At 51.4% G+C, this 25,192-nt stretch overlaps 2 protein-coding genes across 6 annotated transcripts in view; one reads left to right on the top strand and one right to left on the bottom strand.

Moving 5' to 3' along the window:
- Positions 1-145: 145 nt before the first annotated feature.
- On the bottom strand, positions 146-4,687 carry TNNC1 (troponin C1, slow skeletal and cardiac type). Its single transcript, XM_072788080.1, has 6 exons — positions 3,328-4,687; positions 1,751-1,781; positions 1,399-1,545; positions 820-934; positions 446-582; positions 146-357 (listed from the first exon to the last, which is right to left on the bottom strand). Exons 1-6 carry the CDS (start codon positions 3,349-3,351, stop codon positions 326-328), a joined length of 486 nt encoding a protein of 161 aa, XP_072644181.1. The 5' UTR covers positions 3,352-4,687; the 3' UTR covers positions 146-325.
- Positions 4,688-4,834: 147 nt separating this feature from the next.
- Positions 4,835-25,192, top strand: part of NISCH (nischarin) — a 33,932-nt gene continuing 13,574 nt past the window's right edge. For 2 of the 5 annotated variants that reach the window (XR_012011963.1, XM_072785990.1), the window contains exons 1-12: positions 4,874-5,030; positions 6,972-7,055; positions 7,628-7,810; positions 17,815-17,863; positions 18,791-18,954; positions 19,312-19,407; positions 20,729-20,824; positions 22,029-22,181; positions 22,838-22,906; positions 23,438-23,623; positions 23,796-23,924; positions 25,067-25,180. Coding sequence is in view for 4 of the 5 variants with exons in the window: in XM_072785990.1 (XP_072642091.1) it covers positions 4,935-5,030; positions 6,972-7,055; positions 7,628-7,810; positions 17,815-17,863; positions 18,791-18,954; positions 19,312-19,407; positions 20,729-20,824; positions 22,029-22,181; positions 22,838-22,906; positions 23,438-23,623; positions 23,796-23,924; positions 25,067-25,180 (1,419 nt within the window). In the remaining variant the exon portion in view is untranslated. Of the gene's footprint in view, positions 5,031-5,248; positions 5,366-6,971; positions 7,056-7,627; positions 7,811-17,814; positions 17,864-18,790; positions 18,955-19,311; positions 19,408-20,728; positions 20,825-22,028; positions 22,182-22,837; positions 22,907-23,437; positions 23,624-23,795; positions 23,925-25,066; positions 25,181-25,192 lie in introns of those variants that run through there. The other 3 variants (XM_072785993.1, XM_072785991.1, XM_072785992.1) reach the window with 3 other exon arrangements.

The raw sequence follows: 25,192 nt of genomic DNA, 5'->3' as shown, positions 1-25,192 counted from the left end.
AATCTAACCCCTCTGACAGAAGATCGTGTACAGGGATGGGTGGAGCATAGGCTCTGGGATAAGGCAGGAAGTGGTCATTAGAGCAGCAGTGGGCCCTGGTGAGGCATCCACAGCCCCCTGGGGAATGAAAGTTGGACACCAGGCCTCCAGGGAGCAGGGCTTTATTTGCATTCCCTAGGATGGGGCTGGGGGAGGCCGTCAGGGAGGGCCCATGGTCGAGGACACACCCAAGCTCACATCCTGGGGACCCCGGCCCCTTGCCGCCACCCCAGGGCCCAGCTGGAGTTGGAAGGTGGCACAGGCAGTTCTACGTGGGTGATGGTATCTACTCCACTCCTTTCATGAACTCCAGGAACTCTGTGGAGAGATGAGTAGACCTAGGTCAGAGAAGAGGTCTGGGCAAGGTGTGGGCAAGGAGGGATCAAGGGCACTGCCCCCCCCTCACCGTCATAGTCAATGCGGCCATCATTGTTCTTGTCACCATCCTTCATTAGCTCCTCAATGTCATCTTCCGTGATGGTCTCACCGGTAGCCTGAAGCATCACCTTCAGCTCATCCAGGTCTATGTAGCCATCAGCATTTCTGTGCCGGGGGCGGGGATGTGAAGGGGACCTCAGAGCTCATGGTGTGGGCCAGAGGAAGGGAAGAAGCCCCACCCATGATACCAGGAGGCAAGGCAGGGCCAGCACTGAAAATGGGGTGGGACATCCCATTTTCCCATTGCACAGAGTGGGAAACTGAGGCCTTGAGGTCACAAGACTGTCCCCCTTTCCCCCCCTCTGCAAGAGTCAGGTCAGAGATCCTGGGTCATGCACTCACTTGTCAAACATGCGGAAAAGGTCGGACAGCTCCTCCTCAGACTTTCCTTTGCTGTCATCCTTCATGCACCGAACCATCATGACCAGGAACTCATCAAAGTCCACTGTGCCACTGCCTGCAAGGTGAGCAGCCCAGCCATCAGTGAGGGATGGTTAGAATGCTCTTGACACTAAACCCCTGTGCTCTTGCTGCGTGCATTCTCTCTCTTTTTAAAAATATTTTATTTATTTATTCAAGAGAGACAGAGAGAGAGAGGCAGAGACACAGGCAGAGGGAGAAGCAGGCTCCCTGCAGGGGAGCCTGATGAAGGACTCGATCCCGGGACTGCAAGACCATGCCCTGAGCCAAAGGCAGCCACTCAACTGCTTAGCCACCCAGGTGCCCTGCTGCATGCATTCTCATAGCAACTCCGTGAGACGAGTGTGGTCATTATATCCATTTCAGAAGATGACACGATTGAGGCTCAGAGAGGTTAAAAGTTCCTTCGAGGGCACAGAGTAATAAGTGGCAGAGCCAGGATTTGGGGCCCAAGCACTGGAGGCTGATGTGGGTCTAGGGTCTGGGGGGCAGGGGGCTCACCGTCCTCATCCACCTCATCAATCATCTCCTGCAGCTCCTCGGGTGTGGGGTTCTGGCCCAGCATCCTCATCACCTTGCCCAGCTCCTTGGTGCTGATGCAGCCATCTTCGGCGCCCAGCACGAAGATGTCAAAGGCTGCCTTGAATTCTGTGTCCAAAGGGAAGGAGGGGAAGATAGAGTGGTCAGGGCTCAGAAGCCAGGATCCCAGAAGGCCAGACCTCTGGGGCCATCTGCCAACTGCCTTTTCCCTCCAAGACCTCTGAGGTTGCGGTGAGAGGGACCCCGGCCTCGGGGGTCCTCATGCTCCCCCAGCCTGGCCCTGTCGTACCCCCACATATGTTGGAGCACTCACCATTTTTCTGCTCTTCTGTCAGCTGTTCTACCTGGAGAGAAAAAGAGGTCTCAGGACTGATTCAGGACTTGGCTGCTATTAAGGAAATCAACCCATTCCACAGATGGGGAAAGTGAAGCCAGGAAGAGGCAGGCCATTCCCAGGTCACAGTCCTCAGTCCTCACTCCCTGTCCCCCGAAGTCCTGAGGTGACCCAGCTGGCCTCACTGAGGCTGGGCTTAGGGCCAGGGTGACAGGTGGGCGCCCCTTCCAGGGCCAAGGTGACCCCGAGTAACAATAGTCAGTGACCACTCAATGCCCTTTCGGCTCCCTTGGTGAAATCCAAGCTGGGTGGCCTGAGGGACAGCTGTCCCTCAGGTTGGGACAATAAAACCAGTGTGGGGATAGGCAAAGCCACCCACTGTAACCTGACCTGGACGGCCACTGGGCTATTTTTAACGGGGGACAAAGTTAAACCTGGTGATTGTTCTGGGGACTCTGGCATGCAGGGGGTGGGGCAGCATTATCTGGCCCCCTGGCCTGCTGGTGCCTCAGGAGCCAAAATTAGTCCCCAGCCCCACCAGGCCTTGTATGGGCACAGGGTGGAGGGCAGCTCCCTCCCCCGCCAGCTCTGTGGACTCCTGTAGGACAGGCAGGGACAGCCCTAGAGCCAGCTCTAGCTCTCCCCTGCCCGGAAGTGAGGCTGCACTCCACTCTCAGGGCTGAGGGAGGGGTTCCCTTGGGGACAGTTGTCTATGCCGAACATCCTTGCCTCTGGGACAGGGGGAGGTCAGCAACACCACCTACTCCTGGGAGGGACTAGTATCTGAGGCCCCTCAGTGACCCTAGGATGCTGCAGGGACTCAGGGTGACCACTCTCCAGCCCTCACCCCTGGCTAAACCACTGACCCCTGAGCCCTCCAGGCCTGATTGGGGTGGGGGCCCTGGTTCTTGATTCCTTTTTCCCTGTGTCTCCCCCATGCTTAGCGCTTCCCTGCCTACCTCAAACCTCTAAGCCCCTTTTCCAGCTCAGGATTCTGGATCACCAGCCCCCTTCTCAAACTGTCCCACCCTCCACAGCATCTTCAGCCATCCAAGGAGCTGGAGGTAGGGGGTGGGGTGAGGAGCAGAATGTGAGGGGCAGAAACGGAGAGGGGGATGAGGTGGGGACAGGGAAACAGAAGCAGAGACTCAGAGGGACAACGAGGAGGAACAAAGAGATAGAAAGAGACTGATAAAGGCAAAGATCCAAAAACCACAGACACAAGTGAAGGGAGATGTGGCTGGAAGATAGTGACACAGACTACAGACACTTGGAGACAGGGGCAGACGTGATGCTAAAAGTTATGACCTCCTCCACCCTCCAAAAAGCTCCTCTCCAGACCTTGAACCCCTCACCCTAAACCCCTCACTCCTTCTACACCCTGGAATTAGAATGCCAGATCCACCATCCATCCCCTTGAGGGCCTGGGCTGAAAGTTGCATGGGCCCTCTCCCAGGTCCCCACTACCTTTGTAGAGTGACCTCACCCCCCATCGTGAGTTGAGTGAGGCCCCAGTGGGCCCATCCACCCCAGCCCTGCCCAGCCCAGTCCCTCACCGCAGCCTTGTAGATGTCATCCATGCTGGCGGCTCACAGGGCAGGCTGCTGGGGTTGCCAGCCAGCCCTGGGCTTAAATAGCCCTGCCCCACCTCATTCCCCGCCGGCCCAGCCCACCCCAGCCTGCAGTATCCTCCACCCCCTCCCCCAGCCCTGGTGATCTCAGGCTGGCCTGAATCCCTGTGTCCTCTGCCCAGTGCAGGGAGCAGATGAAGGGCTGCAAAAGGACCACATCTTTTTCCTTCTGTCCCCCATGGTTCCTAGGGGACTCTCTGGAAAGTCTTCTTGAATGAAAGAAAACATAAGCCAAGAACAGGACAGGTGCTGAAAAATAGTGGGCCCCAGGCCAGGCCCCTACACACAGAAGTTCAATTCTTATCCAATCAGGAAGATGGGTAATATTCCCATTTTTCAGATGAGGAAACTTAAGCTCCTGGAGGGCTGGTGATTTGTTCGGAATACGTCTGACTTGGCAGCCCCCGTCTTAAGCTAAGCCTGTTGCGGAGGGAGGGTGCTGGCCAGCAGTATGCAGCAAAGAGAGGCCCTTTCAAGAGAAGCTTCGAATGCCAAGTTCAGAGTATGGCGTTGTGTAACCACCGGAGAAGGAAGTCATTCACCCACGTTAGCACAGAGTGCTCTGGAGCCCTTGGGCCCAGGGGTGTCAGAGCATCCATAGCCAAGACCTCTCATCTCCCCAGGGAGAACAGCACTAGCTCTGGGTGTGGGTAAGCTGCATTTGGTCATTCAGTGCACACATGTACAGATGCCCCATCCGTGCTAGACTTTTCCCCTTCAGCTGGGTTACCATCCCCCTCTTCCAGGTGGGGGTCTTCCCCTGGGTTAGGGCTCCATCTCTGTGTCTGTGCTTCCCCATTCCAGTACTATAGTTTCTAGGGCCAGGGCCAGCCTGTTAGCCCCAACGGCCAGCGCCCATCCCTCCCTCCCACCCCCCTGCGGAGCCCCGTCTCCATAACCACACCAGCTCCCTGCCTCGAGTGCCGGGCACTGCGTGGATTAATCCCATTCGCTACAGGAGGTCTCCAAGTCTTGGAGAGGTTAAGAGCTGGCGCCAAGTTACTGTGTCCAGCTCGGGCTCTGCGCACAGCTCCTAACTTCAATCCCGTGCGTGCCCTGCAGAGGATGAGCCTGAGAGCCAGGCGAGGGGCGACGGCTGACTCTTGTTCTGGAAGGGGAAACTGAGAGCAGGCGGAGCAGTGGCTTCCCTCGGGTGGCCCGGGCGGTGCGGGGCGTTCCGTCCTCGCTTCCCGGGCGCAGAGCCGTCCCCGCCCGGCGCCTCGGTCCTCCTGGGGGCGCGCGGGCCGCAGCCAAGGTACCGCGCCGCGCCGGCGCTCGGGCCTCTGCCGTCTGCGCACGCGCGCTGCTGGCGGCTGCTGTCAATTACGCGCGGGGGGCGGGGCGGGGCGGGGCGGGGCGGGGCGCCAAGATGGCGGCGGCGCGCGCGGCGGGGGCGGGGGCGGGGGCGGGGGGCGGCGGGGCCCAGGGGGCGGCGGGACGCTGACCCCGCCCCCTGCTGCTGCCAGTCTGCGCCCGGCGGCGGCGGCGGCGGCGGCGGCGGCGGCGGAGGCTGCGGCAACGGAGCCCGGAACATGGCGGCGGCGGCGCGCAGCTTCGGGCCCGAGCGGGAGGCCGAGCCGGCCAAGGAGGCGCGCGTCGTGGGCTCTGAGCTCGTGGACACGTACACGGTGTGCAGGGGGCGCGGGCGCCAGGACTGGGGGTGGCGGCTGGACCCCGGAGCCCGGGTCGGGGGGCGCTGCCCGGCCACCGGGGAGGAGCGGCTCCGCGGAAGGGGTGTGTAGGCCCCGCAGGCCCGGGAACGGGGCCCTGGGTGCGCCCGGGGAGGGGCTGGGCGCGGGGTGGGGGGCTCTGGGGGTGAAGGGGTCTGCGGGAGCCGGGAGTCCTCGGGATAGCTCGGCCCGGAGGGGTGGGGGCGCTGATGGACGGACTCGCGGAGAGGCGCGGGGCCCCGCGGGCCACGAGGAACGGGCAGCGGGGCCCCGATGGGGGCTGGAGGTCGCAGGTGAGATTCGCTCTAAAACGGAGGTCAGGCTGAGGCCGGAATGCGGGGCGAGTGGGGCCGTGACACGGGGGGTTGAGCGGGCCTCTCCGGCCGGAACCTCCGGGGTCTTCATGGCTTTGGGCGGGGGGAGCCCGTTGGGGCAGCGAGCCGCCCACACACTTCTGGGCGGTGGGGGAGGTGGAGAACAGAAAAGGGGGGTGGAGCTCCCGACGGTGATGGAGTTGGGAGGCTCTTCTGGATCTGGATGGGGTTGGTCGCCAGGCTTGTGGGCCTCGTAGGCTCCTGGCAGGGACCGGCCTCGGGGTGGGGCGCACTGAGCATCTCTCAGCCTCCTGTTCTTTGTTCCCTGAGGGTGGGAAGTGTGGAGGGGGGGGCTTTGGCCTTGCCTTCACCCCACCCCCTTGGCCCTCATCCTAACCCTCCTCCTGAGGGTCATTTCTCTGGCTCTTTTTCCTTTCCTGGGCGGCAGGAGGGGGAGGGAAGCTGCCAGGCTGGGAAGAGGGGCTGGGGGCGGATCCTGGAGCAACAGGCCAGCCCTGGAGAAAGGGCTGCTCTTCCTTGGAGGCTTCAGTCGATTTGAGGATTTCTCCTCCCCCTTCCCTGCGTGCTGCAGAGAGGGGCGGGACCGTGGAACCAGGGGACCTTTGCAGGTGAGGGTTGAGGTCTCGGAGCTGTGGCTGACTGGCTGTCACCCACAAGCAGCATTCAGCTAGGATGTCAGCTCCAAAAAGCCCTCCCTGTTTTTCTAGGCTGAGCCCTTCCTCTGCATGGGTACCAGGCAAGTGGTGATCCAGGCTGACCCTACAGTTTGTCTCCCAGCGTGCTGATTATTATATTATTAACACACCTCTTGTGGAACACTTGCTGCATGTCAGGCCTTGTACAAAAGCATTTTGCATGAATTACTTTGTTCAGTTACTAAACCTATCAGATTTTAAGATGGAGAAACTGAGGCTTAGAGAGAATTTAAGCTCCCAGTTACTTACATAAGCCAACCGGGAAATGGCAGAACCAAGTTTTGAAGTTGGGTCTTTCTGGCCTCCAAGGCCCATTCCCCTAACCCACTAAGCCAGATTGCCCGTCACTAGGTCTTGATTGTTCCCCTGCCCTCCAGTCGGCTTCTTAGTGCTTTGACTCTGGGCTCAGCAACAAAAATCCTAGCCAGGAACCAGCTGAAAGCATTGGAAAGGGTCTGGCTTCTAGGAGATAGGGCAGCTGGAAAAATAGCTGAGAAGCTAGTCCTGCCAGACCCCACCCTGTTCTGCCTCTCTTGGAAGGGGTGGCCTTGCTTGCAGCTCAGGTAGGAGGCTGGGAGTAAAAAAACTAAAGAGATGGCTTAATTAGATGGTTATCTTTTTTGTTTCTCGCTTTTGGATAGAGCCACAGATTGATGCCATGTGCCTGCTAGCTGGTGCTAGGGCCCTGGAGGAAGCTGAGAGAGGGTCCTGCTGCTTTGCAGGAGTCCATGCAGAGGCTAGTGGGCAGGGGCAGCCTAACTTTGGCCTGGGGGTTGGAATGATCTGGGGTGGCCTGCAGCTGTTGTTGAGGGGAAGACGGGGCTTTCCTTGTCGCTGGCTGGGCAAGGACTGTCGGTTTTCCCTTGTAGGTTTACATCATCCAGGTCACCGATGGTAGTCATGAATGGACAGTCAAGCACCGCTACAGCGATTTCTATGATCTACACGAAAAGGTAACGCTGGAGAACTAGGAATCTGTGTCTCAGGGCTTGGGGGGCTTTTAGGCCAAATTTCTATTGTGCCACACGTTAAATTTAGGGCAGAACTGGCTCTGTGCCTGTAATGTTCAGTTTCCCGGGAAGGGAACAGATTTAAACTTGGTTCACCTGACCATAGCTCTTCCAGAGCCTATACTTGAATATCTGGGTGTGATTCCATTTCTTTCTTTGCTTTTGGAGAGAGCCACCTCTCTCTGGGTCATTTGCAACATGAGTATTTTAAAGACACGCCACTGCCCTGATTGGTTTTCATTCTGGTTTGGAATTCCAGATGGTGGTTTTTAGGGGCCTGGAGGTATTTTCTCCAGATGGAGCTCCTGGTCTGGAATTGTCCTGGTATTCTACTACTAATTGAATCTGATGAGGCCAAATTCCAGATACACTGGTTGGATCACTAATTCTGATACTCCTGCCAGGAGGGGTTGTGGGAGTTGTGATGAGCACCTGTCCCTGGGCTGCTTGCCTTGATCCTGCACCATCACAGAACCTCTTGGTCTGTGGTTGACCACACTTCTGTTTTCTTACAGCTGGTTGCAGAAAGGAAAATTGATAAAAATCTGCTTCCGCCTAAAAAGATAATTGGGAAAAACTCAAGAAGTTTGGTGGAAAAAAGGGAGAAGGATCTGGAGGTCTACCTGCAGACACTCCTGGCCACCTTCCCTGGCGTGGCCCCCAGTGTGCTGGCCCACTTCTTGCATTTTCATTTCTACGTAAGTTCCTCTCCAGTTTTCTCCTGTAAGCCCACAACCGCTGAGTTCGAGGCAGCAAACCAGTGTAAGCCTCAGCTTTCAGGAGAGGTGGGCTGAGTTTGACCCTGAGGCTAGAAGATGTAGGAACATCACCCTGATGGGGATGAGATGTGGGCAGAAGTGAGTTTATTGACAAGTTTACTCACAGACTGTGGCCACAGGGAGGTTTCCTTTTACCACATGGCATCTTGTTTAGCACAAACAGCCTGTGGGTGTTTAAGCTGGTTTTCGGAATGGATGGGGGTATGTGGAAACAGCTGACACCTGGCACGAGTATGGCTTCATTGTTGGTTTACGTTGTTGGTTCACAGATTGAGACTAAAGAGTCCTGTGTTGGCAGGATTTGGCCAGCTGAGGGCATCTTCAGGGTCCAAGGTGCTGGTCATTGGTAGATAGATCCCAGGGGGAGTGTGTGTCCTGGAGCGGCTCTGCACTCCCTTGGATGGAGAGACAACTTTCGTGGGCTGCCGGTAACAGGATGAGTTGTCACACTTCACAGAGGAAAGTTTGGCTGTATGAAACTCAGATATTGAAAACAGCTACCAATTCTGCTTCTGAGAATTTATTCTAGGGGGAAAGCAATCAGGCAAGTGTGAAAAGGACGTAGGTATGTTCCAGGATTGTGGCAAAATACTGAAGACAAAGTCCAACAGGAGGGGCGCCTGAGTGGCGCATTCATTTGGGGAACACACTTGTGGTTTTGGCTCAGGTTAGTGATCTCAGGGTTGTAGGCTCAAGCCCCGCATCAGACTCTGTGCTCAGCAGGGAGTCTGCTTGGGATTCTCTCTCCCTCTCCCCCCACCTCTCCCCCACCCTTAAATTAAAAAAAATTTTTTTAAGTCTAATAGGCTTTTTTTTTTTTAATTAAGGTGGACAACCATGTAATCGGTTCTGCCAGAAAATGATGGTATAGCTGTGGATTTGTTGACAGGAAAATAAGTATATTTTATGTGGAACGAGGATGCTATAAAATGGTATATAGAACATGGTTCCATTTCTACGAAAAAAAGTTAACGTGTATTTGTCTAGGAAAATTCGAAAGATCACACACTGCAGCACTAGGAGTAGTTAATCTCTGAGTGATTTTCGGATAAATTGACATTTGTTTTCCTTTTATGTGATGAAGATATGAAAGAATCCACTCCATTTGCAGGCTCATCCTTTAGAAAGGGACCTGCGGATTGTGGTCTTAAGGCTAAAATATGTTTATACTACAACTGTCTTGAAGTACTTCCAGAGTAAGACAGTCGAACCGTTTTTGGAGTGCTAGATAGAGCCTGGATATTTGGTTGATGACACTAGCATTGGGTCACTAAGCTTGGAGGGGCTGTGAAAGACGAGTGGCATTTACAGATGGGTTGTATCTATGTATATGCTCTGGATTTTATTCAGCATATACCAGAAACTGTGTAGTTAGCAGTTTCCTGTTGTGGATTTTTTCTTTTTCTTTTTCTTTTTTTTTTTTTTTAACATTTTCTTTCCTTACGTGAGGAAAGATTTTCTTGTGTGAGTCTTTCAGATAAACTTTACTGGTTAGTATTTTAGGAGATGCTGTTCTTTTTAAAGATTTTATTTATTTAATCATGAGAGACATACAGAGAGAGAGAGAGAGGCAGAGACACAGGCAGAGGGAGAAGCAGGCTCCATGCAGGGAAGCTGACGTGGGACTCGATCCCGCGTCTCCAGGATCATGCCCTGGGCTGAAGGCAGGTGCTTAGCCGCTGAGCCACCGGAGACACTGTTCTTTAAGAAAGCTTTGGTTCGCTGTTTAAGGTTAAAACTTAATAAGCAGCGCTTTGAAAGTATAATTCATTGCTTAAGACCCCAGTCTTTGAGAAGCAGGTTTGCCCAGCTCTGAGCATGAAAAGGCCTGGACTGCTCTTCTGAGATAGGTTTGTCCGAGGTGGGCCTGGGCCAACCCACATCTGAGATTCTCGTTTGCGGCATGCTCTACTGCTTGGAACAGTTCGGATATAATGAAATTACTGTTATCAGAAGGACCCCTTCTGATATATAAGATCCTCTGGGTTATATAAATCCAAGGATTTTTTTTTTAAGATTTTATTTATTTATTCATGAGAGACAGAGAGAGAGGCAGAGACACAGGCAGAGGGAGAAGCAGGCCCCATGCAGGGAGCCCAGATCAGGCCCTGGGCTGAAGTCGGGCTAAACTGCTGAGCCACCCGGCCTGCCCCAAATCCAAGGATTTTTAAAAACTAACTGACCCATCATTAAATTAAATCATGGTTTTTCAACCATGCACTATTGACATTTTGGGCTGGAGAATGGTGAGGACTGCCCCATGCATCATTCAGCAGCAGCATCTCTGGCCTCTACCCAGTGGCTGCCAGTAACCACCCCAGGTTGTGACAACCAAAATGACCTGCACATCACCAAATATCCCCGTGAGGAGCAAAACTGCACCTGATTGAGAACCACTAGATCTTCAGAGGGAGTTTGAACCAACAAGGCCTAAAAGATTTGTCAGCCTTTCCTACAGGCTGGGAGTTCTTAGGGATTATTTCTGCCAGCCTTTGTCCCATCAGTATCCTCTCTGAAATTATTCCTAACATGTTCCACTCCTTATAGGGCTGACATTGGATGGCGTGGACTCCAGGAACCCTGCTTGTCTGGAGTGTGGGTTTTTTTCTTTTCTTTAATAACATTTAATTTACATATTCCAAAATTCACTATTTTAAAATATACAATTCCTGGGGTACCTGGGTAGCTCAGTTGGTTAAGTGACTGACTCTTGATTTCAGTTCAGGTCATGATCTCAAGGTCCTGAGATCCAGCTCAGTGGGACTCTGGCATGCGCTCTCTCTCTTGCATGCTCTTTCTCTCTTACACGCTCTTGCTCTCTTTCATTCTCTCTTGCTCTCTCTTACTCTCCCTCCCTCCCTCTCTCTGCTTGCACTCACATGTGCTCTCTTTTTCTCTCTTTTTCTCTCTTTCAAAATTTTTAAAAAATATTTTATTTATTCATTTATCATGGGCATAGAAAGAGAGGACGGGGGGGGGGGGGCGCGGGGCAGAGACATAGTCCAAAGGAGAAGCAGGGTCCATGCTGGGAGCCCAACGTGGGACTTGATCACTTGATCCCTGGCCTCCAGGGGCCAAAAGCAGGCGATAGCTAAACCGCTGAGCCACCCAGGGATCCCCTCTCTTTCAAATGTTTAAAAAAAAAAAAAAAAGAGAGAGACACTTGAGTGGCCCAGTGGTTGAGCACTTTGGCTCAGGGCATGATCCTGGAAGTCCCACATCAGGCTCCCTACGGGGAGCCTCTAGCGAATAAATAAATAAAATATACATTTTTTATATATTTTTTTTAAGATTTATTTATTTATTCATTCAGAGAGAGCGAAGAGAGAGGCAGAGACACAGGCAGAGGGAGAAGCAGGCTCCATGCAGGAAGCCCGATGTGGGACTCGATCCTGGGTCTCCAGGATCACACCCCGGGCTGCAGGCGGCGCTAAACCGCTGCACCACCAGAACTGCCCAAAATACATTTTTTAAAAGATATGAAGTATACAATTCCCTGGTTTGTTTATTTATTTATTTATTTATTTATTTATTTATTTTTAATTCTCTGGTTTTAGTATATTCACAGAGTTGTGCAGATATTACCATTGTCTAATTTCAGAACATTCATCACTCTGAAAAGGAACTGTGTACCCATCAGCAATCACAAATGTACTTTCTGTCCCCACATATTGTCCTGGCCTGGACATTTCATATAAATGGAGTCATATAAATGTGGCCTTTGTGATGGGCTTCTTTCCCTTAACATGATGCTTTCAAGGTCCATTTGTATTGTGCTTTGGTCCTTTTCTGCCTGGGTAATTTCTGCTGATCAGATATAGGACATTATCCACCAGTTGATGGATGTTTGGGTTGTTTCCACCTTTTGGCTCATACGAATAATGTTGCTGTGGACATTCATACATATGGTTTTGTGTGGACCTATGTTTTCCTTTCTGTTGAGTATACATAAAGAGTGGAATTGCTGGGCCATATGGTAACTTTAGCTTTTTGAGGAACTGCCAAATTTTTCTCCATAGTGGCTGCACCATTTTCCATTTCCATTAGCAGTGTGCAGGTTCTCATCTCCCCACATCCTTGTCAAACTTGTTACAGTCAACTTTTTTGACAGCTATCCTAGTGAGTGTGATGTGGTATCTTGGGGTGCTTTTGTTTTGCATTTCCTTAATGAGGTTGAACCTCTTTTCATATGCTTATTGTCATTTGCATATCTTGGAGACATGTATTCAGATATCCTCAGCACTTTAGAAAATTAGATTACTTGTGTTTTTGCGGTTGAGTTGTAGGAATTTTTATATATATATCTATGATATATATATACATATACATATGTAAAATAAAATCTTTTTAAAAAATTATTTTTATTTGGGAGAGAGCCAATGAGAGAGAGCACAGCTACGGTTAGGACTGAGGGAGAAGCAGGCTTCCCGCTGAGCAGGGAGCTCTATGCAAGGCTCTTGTGGGGCACCATCCCAGGACCCTGGAATTAAGACCTGAGCTAAAGGCAGCCACCCAACCAACTGAGGCACCCAGGCACCCGAAAAGTTTTAGATTTTGATGAAGTTCCGTTTATCCATTTTTTCCTTTGGTCACTTATGTTTTTGATGTCTGTTGAAACCATTGCCTAATCCAAGTTACAGAGATTTACAACTTTGTTTTCTTCTAAGAGTTTTATAGTTTTAGCTTTTTTTTTTTAACATTTTATTTATTTATTCATGAGAGACACAGAGAAAGAGAGAGAGAGAGGAGAGACATAGAGGGAGAAGCAGGCTCCTCACAGGGAGCCCAATGTGGGACTCGATTCCAGTCTCCAGGATCACACCCTGGGCTGAAGGCGCTAAACTGCTGAGCCACCTGGGCTGCCCTGATTTCAAATTTCTTTTTTTTTTTTTTTTTTTAATTTTTTTTTTTTTTAATTTTTATTTATGATAGTCACAGAGAGAGAGAGAGAGGCAGAGACACAGGCAGAGGGAGAAGCAGGCTCCATGCACCGGGAGCCCGATGTGGGATTCGATCCCGGGTCTCCAGGATCGCGCCCTGGGCCAAAGGCAGGCGCCAAACCGCTGCGTCACCCAGGGATCCCTGATTTCAAATTTCAAAAAGCATCTTTGTACTAGTCAACTGGCTTTAAGATAAGAAAATGACAGAAATGCTACCCTTGAAGAGAACTGAGTGCCTTTCCTTAGCCAGGCAGCCAGTACTGGCTGGCACCTGTTAAGTCCCTGTGGGCCCACTACTCTTTCAGATCCTTTACCTTCACTGTATAGTCTCCTCCAATTCTCAAGGGCTGGGGGTCATCACCCCCAAGCTTATAAAGGAGGAACTCGGACACAAACTGATCAAATGATGGACTTAGAAAAAGTGGTCATGGAGGCACCTGGATGGCTCGGTTGGTTAAGCAGCAGTTCTTGGTTTTAGCTCTAGTCATGACCTCAGGGTTGTGAGATGGAACCCACATCAGCTGAGCATGGAGCCTGCTTAAGATTCTGTCTCCCCCTCCCTCTGTTCATTGTGTGTTTTCTTTCTCTCTTTCAATCAATCAATCAATGGCTTAAAGGGTCAGGAAATGGCCTGCCTCCCAGGTCCACTGACTGACATCCTCCCTCAAAATGGTGTGCTAGAAGATCTCTGGGATTCGATTTCATTGAATTTGAAAACCTCTTCTCGTGGGATGCTGGGATGAGGTTTGTCACTGAGAATTCCAGGAGTACTGAGCCAAAGCTACATGGAGAGAAACAGCACAGCAATAGGCCCAGTGCCAAGGCATGCCCACTCACTGCAACACAGGGCTGCCCTGGCCCCTGGACTCTCCATCTCAGAGTTGGCCACAAAGAGAAGTGCTTTCTTTTCTTGCCATCGAAATCCACACTGCAAAAAATGAAGTTGGAATCCCTTACCTCACACCATAAACAAAACTAATTCAGCATGGATGAAAGACCTAAATATAAGAGCTAAAAAGGGGGATCCCTGGGTGGCGCAGCGGTTTGGCGCCTGCCTTTGGCCCAGGGCACGATCCTGGAGACCCGGGATCGAATCCCACATCGGGCTCCCGGTGCATGGAGCCTGCTTCTCCCTCTGCCTGTGTCTCTGCGCCTCTCTCTCTCTCTCTCTCTGTGACTATCATAAATAAATAAAAATTAAAAAAAAAAAAAAGCTAAAAAGGGACGCCTGGGTGGCTCAGCAGTTGAGCATCTGCCTTCGGCTCAAGGCATGATCCCAGGTCCAGGGATCGAGTCCTACATCAGGCTCCCTGCGAGGAGCCTGCTTCTTCCTCTGTGTCTCTGCCTGTATCTCTCATGAATAAATAAATAATCTTTAAAGGAAAAAAAAAAAGAGGGATCGCTGGGTGGCACAGCGGTTTGGTGCCTGCCTTTGGCCCAGGGCGCGATCCTGGAGACCCGGGATCGAATCCCACATCGGGCTCCCGGTGCATGGAGCCTGCTTCTCCCTCTGCCTGTGTCTCTGCCTCTCTCTCTCTCTCTCTCTTTGTGTGACTATCATAAATAAATTAAAAAAAAAAAAAAGAAATTTGAAATCAGGATGGAACTTTTTTCTTTAAGATTTTGTTTATTCATTTGTGAGAGAGCAAGCAAGCAAGATGGAGGAGGAGCAGAGGGAAAGGGACAAGCAGACTTTGTGCTGAGTGTGCAGCCTGATGGCAGGCTTGACCTGATGATCCCAAGATCATAACCTGAGCCAAAATTAAGAGTTGGCTGCTTAACCAACTGAGCCACCCAGGTGCCCAACTGTTCTATCTTAACATCAGTCTTAGCATCCACCTCCATCCTTTGTCGCAGTTGTAAAGTGCTGAGGCTGTATGTAAGTGATAAGAAGATTTCTCTGCAACTCACTTAATGGCTTATGGCCTTGAAGCTCTCGCCATTGAAACTTTAGGCTTCAATCTGTCAATAGTAATTTTTTACTTGAAGCCAAATTATGTATAAAATGTCCAATTTCTGTTAGAATGCCTCATCACAGTCATGAAATAAGAGTTATATAGCACCCCCACATACACACCCCACATACACACAGCATATGTGTGTGTGAACCATACAGTGACATGTGATTGAGTCCCTTGTTTGTGTCCCATTAAAAAGGACTGTGCTTGTGTGCCAAGTGGAAGCGTTGGGCTGGCCTGGGCTTATTTCTTGAGCATAGATAGGCACGTTTGCTGTGGGATGTACTTGGTCACAGGGCTCTGCTGCAAGGCCATGCTCAGAGTGGCAGCTGCTGACCTACAGCCCAACCAGTTCATGGTACATTTATGTGCAGCTCACACTGATGCCCAAGGGTGCACACCAGCACGGATCCTGGCAGGTGGCCAATTGATGGGTCTATAACACATTTAGGGGTGGGTGCTAATGGTTTTTTAAATGTTAGCTAATTTTATTTTATTTTTTTTATTTTTATTTTTTTGTTAGCTAATTTCATTTTAATTGAATTTTTTGAGGTATAAAGAATGCCTTTTTTAAAAAAAATACATCCTCAATTCAGACATTTATGGCACCCCAAAGCACTTTGGGTCCCTTCAGCCCAGATTGCATGATCTCTGTGGGAGTCACCTGTTCCCACAGGTGACCTTCCAGCAGAATCTGCAGTGGCTTAGATTGGGGGGAGGGAGGGTGGGAACTGACTGCACACCTTTACTCTGTATGCAAGGGTGGCTTAGCCAGAACTCTTTAGGAGGTCAACAACAGGTTTCTCTTAGGAGACTGGTACTCTAGATTCAGGGGCCCAAGGAATCTATTTGTTCCTCGCTCAGGAAGTCTCCCCAGGTGGAGGCAAGCCTGGGAAACAAAGTAGGTATTGTTGCAAAAGTAGACAGTGTTACAGCAGCTGCGCTTCCTGTGCCTGAACAGCAGGGAAGCAGAGAAAGAAATTGTCACATAGTTTGCCTTTTAGATTGCTCAGAATTGAAAAACCTGCTCTCTGCTGAGCATGAGCCCTTGGCCCTTACTATCTTGCAGCTTTCTGTGTTTTCCGGAAATGCCAGCCTTGTCCCCTTAGCTGGTGCTGAGGCCAACTATCCAAAAACCCCCATAACATTATTAGGTGTGAATGGAGGGCAGGGAGCCCCTTCCTGAGGGAGACCTTCCCGAGGGAGTCCCAGTGTCACTAGCATGGGCCAGAGAGTTGTTGCTCCGGAACCTGCGTCTTTCAAGCTCACCAGGTGATGCTCACAGCAGCAGGCCAGGGAAGTGCTGACTTAGAGACCAGCCACGGCACTTAAAACTGCTGGTAGAGAAACAAGCTTTTGGATCATTCTAAGCTCTCCCTCATCTTCAGTTCTTCACTCCAGTCAGGGAAGCTATAATTGAGTTTAAGTTGTTGCAGAAGACTGAAGTTGAACTTGAGTCTCAACAGCTGAGAGCCTCTCCCCTCCCTGGCTGAAGCCCTCTCCTGCTCAGAGCCTTTGTTGTCTGATGGCCCCTTTGCATCTGACCCCTTTGCATCTGACCTCGGATCTTGCCAGACCCTGTGCTCCTTAATGCTGGGGCCCACATGTGCTCATTTTTCTCCCTTAAGCTTTTTGTGATGCTAAAGGAGGGTTATTCTCACACTATATGTAAACTGAATTTTAAGCAGTTTAAAGAAATAAAAACATTTTTAAAAGCTAGCATAAAGTATTTAAAACGTTAGGGGGGGAAAAAAAAGTCAGAAGAATATCTTTATAATCTTGGGGTGGGGGAAGAGCCGTGAAGTCACAAAGGAAAAGAATCACAGATTAAACAATTTCCATGAAAATGAAAAATCTTTGTGTCAGGAAGACCACCACAAAGGTAAGAGGCACGCATGACAGGGAGAAGCTATTTGCAGCATATAAACAACCTTTAGCATATCCATCATGTATGAAAGATAAGAAGGAGACAAACAAACCACAAAGCAAAACAGGAAAAGGACACCCTGTCTCCGGCAACCTGGTGCCTTTTGAGTCCCTTCGTAAACATGTGAATTGCACATCCCAGTGGCAGAGATGTTCCCATGAGTTACGAAGGCAACTGCATGGCCTCCATCTGGGCCTGTTTACCAGAAGTCTTGTTGGCTGCCATCTGTCAATTCGTTAAAATTCTTACCTGCACAGTGTGGGGCTGGGGACTGGGGGGGCCCTGCCATCCCCAGGATTACACGCAGAAGCCCTGAGGCAATGGATCATGTACAGAGAGAGGCTAAGGGGCTTTGCTACTTTCTGGCCGTGTAAAATTAGTAAGAGTACAGTGCCTCTCCACTTCAGTTTGCTCAACTGTGAAACTGGGTTCAAAATACCATCTTCCTCACATGGGGCATTGGGGCGACTGAGTGTGCTGGTACGTAGCAAGTGCTCAGGCGCTGCCCAGCATGGTTCACATCCCAGCACACCAGCTGTTACTATGACTGAGGGCTTTGTCTTTCAGGCCTCCTTAAAGGAAGTCCTTTCCAGCCTCTTTCTTTGGACCCCGGGCCAAGTAGACTGTTGAAAGGCTTGAAGGATGAGCACAGGAAGAGAGCAAGCACTCACTGTTTAAGACACCTTTGAAACATGAAAGTAGAAACAGTCATTCTTAGATGAAACAGGACTTCCTCTCTACCACACCCTCTCCCAGGATCTTCTGGGGCCAGTTTTGGGACTCTGAAGTAGCCAGGCTTTGCCAGCCCCCTGGGTCTTGTGCATCAGGAGAGCCCGTGTGTGCTAAGAGTTGCTGCAATAGGCCATTTCTGTTCTTCCTTTAAAGCAATGTTCCGCATGTCCACAGAACTGGAAATACTCAATATCCCTTCCTGGGTGCTTTAATTTGTAGTTTACTCTCTTTATTGTATATTATAATCTCTACTTGTTATATTAACTTTCTAGAGAGTCGGCATTGAAGCAACAGAGTAGCTAGCAGAGAATGTGAGTCCCAGTGGTTGGGGGCAGGGGATTTTCTAACTGTGGGTTGTTTTCTCAGGAGATAAATGGAATCACTGCAGCACTGGCTGAGGAGCTCTTTGAAAAAGGTATGTAGCTGGGAATCTCCCAAAAGAGTGGGATTCAGGGTGGTGCGGTATCCCATCTGTTGTGCTGTGCCAGTGAACCATAACCAGGGCCCACCTCCCTGGGGTTGCTCAAATCCCTGGACCTGGGCCACAGCCAAGCCTGACTACCTACCTGCCCACCTGCCCTGCACCAGCCAGGTCTTAAGAAGCTGTGGTCTTTGACCTTAGCACTCTTTGAGACCCCATGTTGGGGGTTAACTCCAAGCTCAGGATATAGTCCAAAGCCCTGTGATGGAGTTCTGGAAGGTGGATGACATGCTGCCCTCTTGCACCTGCTTTGTCCTTACCCGAGAGAGATTAGATGTGAACCAGAAACCAATCCTAGGTGATCACCCTGCCAGAGAACATAGTAACAGTAGCTAGCATGGAGTGTTTCCTGTTGTTCAGCCTCAGATTGGACATCCCACTGCCTCCCTCTTGGGAGGTTCAGCTAAAGGACACTGAAGGCGAGAGGCCCAGGAACCTGCTTGAGGGTACATGGCTAGGAGGAGCAGAGCAAGAACTGGTTAAGAACCCCACCTCCTTGTAGGTCCTGCACGGGGCTGGCACCTCAGGCTTCATCTAACCTTGAGGTGTGTGCATATTGGAGGTTGTAGCGTGGATCTGTTGCCCAGGTGTTGCCTCACATCAGCTTTATTCCAGTTCAGGGCCACAGATTTTGACTCGGCCTCACCGGAGGGAGGCTCCCCAGTCGCACATTCTCATGACCCTTCCTCCTTTGTAATCACGTGTCCTGGGTCTGCCCTGTGCTCAGCCTGAGCTCAGGACCATGGCTTTGTCCCAAGGGTGCTTGCCTAGTGCTTGTTAACCATTGGCCAGGTGGGCAGATGCCCTGGCTGCACAGTGGGTGGGGCTGGGTGCTCACACTGTGGGGCATGGCTGTTGCAGGAGAACTGCTCCTGGGGGCCGGCGAGGTCTTTGCCATCGGGCCCCTGCAGCTCTATGCGGTCACCGAGCAGCTGCAGCAGGGAAAGCCCACGTGTGCCAGTGGGGATGCCAAGACCGACCTCGGGCACATCCTGGACTTCACTTGTCGCCTTAAGTACCTTAAGGTAAAGCTGTGGCAGCTTGGTAATAGAGAGCCGCTCAGTTGTGGGCATATAGCCCAGGTGGGTCCTGATAGCTCATTGACTAGCAGCATGTGTGAAGGTGCTTGCAAATGAGCCCTGGGACAAGGAAGGCCATCTTTGGTGTTCTTGGCACTGTGCTTCTGGCTGTGAGCACCAGGGGGCAGTCGTGATCCAGTGCCCCCTTGCTTTAAACTGTGGCTTTAGCCTGCTTTGTTGACCACGCAAGTGGTGTGTGGAGGTCTGTGAGTCCGGTTTGGTGGGTACAGCACTGCCCCCATGAATATGGCTGAGGAACGCTTACAGCAGCATCCCTGATTCAAGCCCTGTGTCTGGCCACAGGTTTCTGGCACAGAAGGACCTTTTGGGACCAGCAACATTCAAGAGCAACTCCTGCCTTTTGATCTGTCAATATTCAAGTCTCTTCATCAGGTGGAGGTAAGGCCCAGGGCCCTGGAGGCTCAGCTGGGCTGAGTGCACTTGGGTGTCCTCTTGCTTCTGGTTATCTGTGGGCCAGAGAGAGTCTGGATTTACCCATAAGGTGCTGTTGCTTTTGTGTTTGTCACTATGTGACAGGCCCCGTCTAGCTAAATCAGGCCCATCTGAAGGTGGAGAGAAAGGGGCCTCTGCTGCTCCTGGCTGCTCTGCATGTCTGTTCTGGGCACAGACAGCATTTGGACAGGATGGAGCACCAGTGCTTGTTGGCTCTTTCTTCTCGTTGCTCAAGTTGAAGTGCTGGGAGGGCATCCTGGGGGTCAGGCAGAGCCAGTTCCAATCTGTGTTTCCCAGGGCAGATCAGCAGAGGGCTCTGAGGGTTCTCTGCCCTCCAGTATGCCCACACCTAACAGGAAATACTTTGTTTACTCACTACCAAATTCCTGGGTTCACAATGCTAGATTCGTTAACATTTTTTAAATGTGAGGGGACTCAATAACATAATTTTTAAAAATGCTTTAAAGTGTCTAATTCTCAAGCATAGCTTTTGTGTTCAACCCTGTGTCTTAATGTACACTTTTAAAAAAATTTTTATTCATAAGAAAGACAGAGAGAGGGGCAGAGACACAGGCAAAGGGAGAAGCAGGCTCCCCACAGAGAGCCTGATGTGGGGCTCCATCCTAGAACCCCAGGATTCCAGCTGATCCTACGGTAGATGCTCAACCACTGAACCACCCAGGTTCCCCAATAGACACTTCTTGATGGAAACTTCCCGACAGCCCTGTGGAATGGGTATTTTTATTCTCATTTTGCAGTTGAGGAAACCTAGGGTTAGGGAGGTAAGGAACCTTGTCCAGGACCACACAGTTAACGAGGAGAAGCTGGGATCTGAATTCAGCCTCTGCCACCAATGGGACTATTCTGCCTGCGGCATTCTGGGCTAGTCGCAGAGAACTTGAGGACCGCAGCCCCTTACTGGGAACCTAGGGTGTGTGCCTCCACCAGTGCTGGCTGAGGAAGGACTGGGAACTCAGAGCAGTGCCCAACCCAGCCTCAGCTTGCATGCTAAGGCCCCAGAGTTGGGGTCTGCAGATGGGTGGTGTTCATGGGCATGCTTTGGCCTGTAGCTATCCCTCCCTTGTGTAGGACAACCAAGGCCAGTAAAGTAGGGCTGGGTGAGCAAGAGGGCCCATCGTATTCACTGTGCGCCAGAGGCCCTCTGCTCTCAAGTTCTGCTTTCCAGAGCCCATTCTTCATGTCCACCTGCCAAGCCCCAAGTCAGCCCTTACAGCCATTTCTGAGGCACAGCTTTTCTTTGTTCCAGATTAGTCACTGTGGTGCCAGGCACATCCGGGGACTAGTTGCGTCAAAGCCCACCTTAGCCACAATGAGCGTCCGCTTCTCTGCCACCTCTATGAAGGTAAGCTCCACCTGTTTCCTGCCTGGGGCACCGAGGGGCAGGATCCTACGTTGTGGTGTCCCACCCGTCTGCGCTGAGTATGGGTGTGGGCAGCTCTGTGCTCATGCAGGTCTCCCCAGTGCTCAACAATCCCTGGGATGCTTTAGTCTGTCTTCATCAAAAAGCGATACTGTTAAACAAGATAGTTGAAAGAATTGGGTCTCCCCACCCCAAGCCCCGCCAAAAAGTGATTTTTAGATGTGACAAATTGCTAGGCAGTGGCAAGTGACAGAATGTTTATTAGATCGATATCAATGTTTCTCTAAGCTTAAAAAGCCCTGGCTTAGTACTTGTCTGTATCTTGTTTTGAATGGACTTGAAGTAGACAGGTCAGGTCATGGAAATGCTGGTCCCTGTTGTTTGTGTGTGAGTAACAGAAACACTCGAGAATGTGAGGGGTTTCTTTTCTATTTACCTTTTTACGGATTACATCTTAGTAATGCTCAAATCCTTCTCTGGGTATAGAACAAACATAGTGGTTACTTTTATGACGTAGCGTCTGATCCAGATTTGGGTTTGGCCAAGTCTTGAGGCCACTGGCTGAGATAGGAGGCTTGCGTCAAGAGCAAGGGTGCTGGGGACAACCCAGCCTTTCTCCGATGCACTCCCTGCCGCCTGACTCAAAGGGCCCATATTGATCCATTGAGGGAGGAAAGGCCTTCTGGGCATAACTGCCAACCCAAGGAGGCCTTCCTTTTTGTCCTTTGATGGGGCCTCTGTGTCCATGCTACTACCCTGTGAAGTCATGGACAGTGATGGCCTACTGTCCTCAGTGGGGGCTATAGTGCCAGCTTGGAAAGGATAGTTGCCTGGAAACTCCATGATCTGATCTTCAGCTCCTGAGGTTTAAGCCAGAAAAGGCATCACCACATAGCAAAAGGCTCTTCTGGCTCGAAAAACATTTGCTAATGAAGCAGGGTCAGAACACATTCCAAGTGGCTGTTCTGTTACTAAGCTTTTCTGTTATTTCACAATCGCTTAAAACCATATGAACTAAAAAAAAAAGAACTAAAAAAAAAAAACAAAAAAAAACCATATGAACTGAAGCCCATTTTAATGCAAGTGTACTTCCACATGCTAAATATGCTGAAGCCCTTCCTGAAATTTTGCAATGATTGTGTTGCGTGAGGGCCAAGTGTGGTGCTCAACAGATGTTCTTACACAGGAAGTCCTTGTTCCCGAAGCGTCAGAATTTGATGAGTGGGAGCCAGAAGGCACGGCCCTGGAAGGCCCTGTGACCGCCGTCATTCCCACGTGGCAGGCACTGACCACCCTAGACCTGAGCCACAACAGCATCTCTGAGATCGACGAGTCTGTGGTATGCTCTCAGCAACAGGTGCCAGGGACTTCTCTGGCCTGATCAAACCCCAAGGTTGGGTAATTAACTTGGCCTTCTCTAGAAGGACCACAGAAAATCTATATTCTGTGTTCTGTGTATGCCTGAAAATTTTTAATTTCAAAGTGGAATTAATTAAAATAGGTGAAGTAGTGGTTAGAGTCCAATGAAGCATCTGCGTGTTTGATACAGAAACAAAATGAACGAGGACATTTACTCCCAGGGAGTGCAGTAGAACAATCACTCCATAGATTCTAGACATGCCCACGTAAGAGTGATATCCAGATGGGATTTGGGCAAGAAGAGAGTGATACCTGTATTTGTGCTCTTTGGTGGGGTTGGGCAGGGCTGAAGAAGACGGAGGGACTTACTTCCGTCTGGAACCTTGCCACTGTTATTTTCGCAAGCCAGGTGTTTCATAGGAACAGTGGACCGTGTTCCGCGCTGGAGACCCTCTGTGCTCCTGGGACGGGCTACTGAGTGGGCACGGAAGGTGTCACAGCAGCTGCCCCACAGAGATGTCTGGCTGGGGAGTCCGTATCTGGAGGAAGCATCCCACAGTGTCCATCACCAGTTGCGAAGGCCACCGAGGGTCCCATGTCCTAGAGTAACCTGAGCTCTCTTTCTTCTTTCACAAGAAACTGATTCCAAAGATTGAGTTCCTGGACCTGAGTCACAATGGAGTGCTGGTCGTGGACAATCTGCAGGTAATTCATGTCTTTAAAGGCCACCATCTTCGGGCTTCTCAAGGTCCTGTTCTCCTGAGAGCTCAGGAAGCTAATGCCACCTTGGACATTTGGCCATACCCTGGGGTCTTCTCTCATAGGCCCCCGAAAGGTGTCTGGGTACCCTGGAGTTTTGTATAAATGGGGGTCTGCTGGTGTCCCCTTCGGGTATCAGTGATGCACCAGATGATTGTTTCTCTAGTTTCAAAGAGTGAGGAAAGACATGGAAATGTAGACTGAGCATGATGAAGATGATACACCTCCATCACGGTGACGGACAGCCTCATTTTCACAGCTTATGCCTCCCCCGTGGGCCGTGATGTCCCTACTGGGGAGGGGGGCTGTGCCACAGGGCCCCTGGGTGTGCCAAGGATCCAAGGTTGCCCTTACCAATAGCTGTCCAAGGGAAGTGGGCGTTGGAGGGCTAAAGGCCCACTGCACTGTTAGTGGTGGCCCGCCTGCTCAGGAGCCTTGGCCTGAACCAGCATATCCTGTTCTTGATGCCTGCTGCAGCACCTGTACAATCTCGTGCACCTGGACCTGTCCTACAACAAGCTCTCCTCCTTGGAAGGGGTGCACACCAAATTGGGAAATATTAAGACCCTGAACCTGGCAGGAAACCTGTTGGAGAGTCTGAGTGGCCTGCACAAGCTCTATTCCCTGGTCAACCTGGACCTCCGTAACAACAGGATCGAGCAGGTGAGTCCCAGCCCGGGAGGCTCCCAGGGTCCTGGGATGGCTGCGCCTGGGAGTTGAGGACTTGAAAAAGGAACGGTAAGCTGTCTTTCATTGAAAAGAGGCCATCAAACGTGTCGGCCTATTGCTGAAGCATTCGAGGATGAGATGAGGGAAAGGAACTTGTTTCTTGCAGATGGAGGAGGTCCGGAGCATCGGCAGCCTCCCATGTCTGGAGCATGTGGCTCTGTTGAACAACCCCCTGAGCATCATTCCTGACTACCGCACCAAAGTGCTGGCTCAGTTTGGAGAGAGAGCCTCCGAGGTAAGCTGCTGGGGAAGTTCTGTTCTGTCTGAGAGACGGTCTGGTTGGAGTCTGGCTTCTCCCAGGCATTGCTGGAGGTGGTGTCCCCTGTTCTGTGGCTGCCTGCTTCGGAACGACATCTGGCCCTGAAGGGCCTCTCAGTTCTGGGAAGTCTGCTGCCTCCCCAGGAAGAGGCTTCCCCGCCCCTTCTGTGGGGGCGCCAGCTGCCCTGGTTCCCGCTGGCTTCTCTCAAGTCATCTTCTGTCACGGCTTCAGGCCAGGAGGGCTCCCCACCAAACAGCAGGCACAGACCAAGGGTAGAGGGACTGTCTTCGGCTTGTAAGAGTCACCCTGTATTTTGTAGACTGTGGACCTTAAAGGGTTCGCCCACCTTTGCCAGTGTGGACCAGCCCAGCGTCTGCCACCTGCTGCGTGTGATCTGGCCACCCACCACCATGTCAGCCTCACAGATCCTTAGCTGGACTTATCTGTCTTTTCAGTCTGAAGCAGGCTTCTCCCCTTTCTCCCCAAATCCCAGGCCAGAACATACGTGGGTGTTTGCATCCTCCCCTCCGACCACCCTCCTTGCCCCTTTGCAGCCCCCAAGTGCCCCTTTCTTCACACCATCACTAAGACTGTGTTTACAAGACGTCCTCTCCTCTTTCCGCAGCTGCACAGTGTAGTGTCAGCTCTTCTCCAGGCCCTTGGGACTGTCCTTTATGGACCACACCACCACCCCTCAGTGCTTGCTAGTCGTAGCCTCCTCCTGTATTTGCAGATGGGGCTCCCCACCCTTTTGCCTGTTCCCCGTGCTTCTGCCCTCCCAGATCCTCAGCTCAGAGACCCTCCCTTTACTGATCTGAGTTTTTGCCATAATTGGGGGCTTGGTTCAGGTCACCGCCTTCTATCACTCTCAGTCACCCAAGAGGCCATCACAGTGGATCCTGCACCCCTTCTCAGAGAGGGACTCCCAAAAACAAACTGGGCAGTGTGGGATCTCCCGGGTCACTTCTGAGGGTGGTGAAGAGCTCACACGCCAGGGGGCAGAATATCCCCTGGCCACCTGTGTCCTCTTAGGGCATGGCACACACCTCAGCAAGGTCCCTTCCACTCTGCTCCTATCATCAGCCCCTGTGCTGATGGCTGTTCTCTGAACTCTGTAGGTCTGTCTGGACAGCACAGCCACCACAGAGAAGGAGCTGGACACTGTGGAAGTACTCAAAGCAATTCAGAAAGCCAAGGAGGTCAAGTCAAAGCTGAACAACCCAGAGAAGAAGGTGGGTCTTTGT

This window comes from Canis lupus, chromosome 19 (genome assembly GCF_048164855.1).
Source record: "Canis lupus baileyi chromosome 19, mCanLup2.hap1, whole genome shotgun sequence".
Taxonomy (NCBI): Eukaryota; Metazoa; Chordata; class Mammalia; order Carnivora; family Canidae; genus Canis; species Canis lupus.
This window is presented reverse-complemented; position numbering and strand designations above follow the sequence as displayed.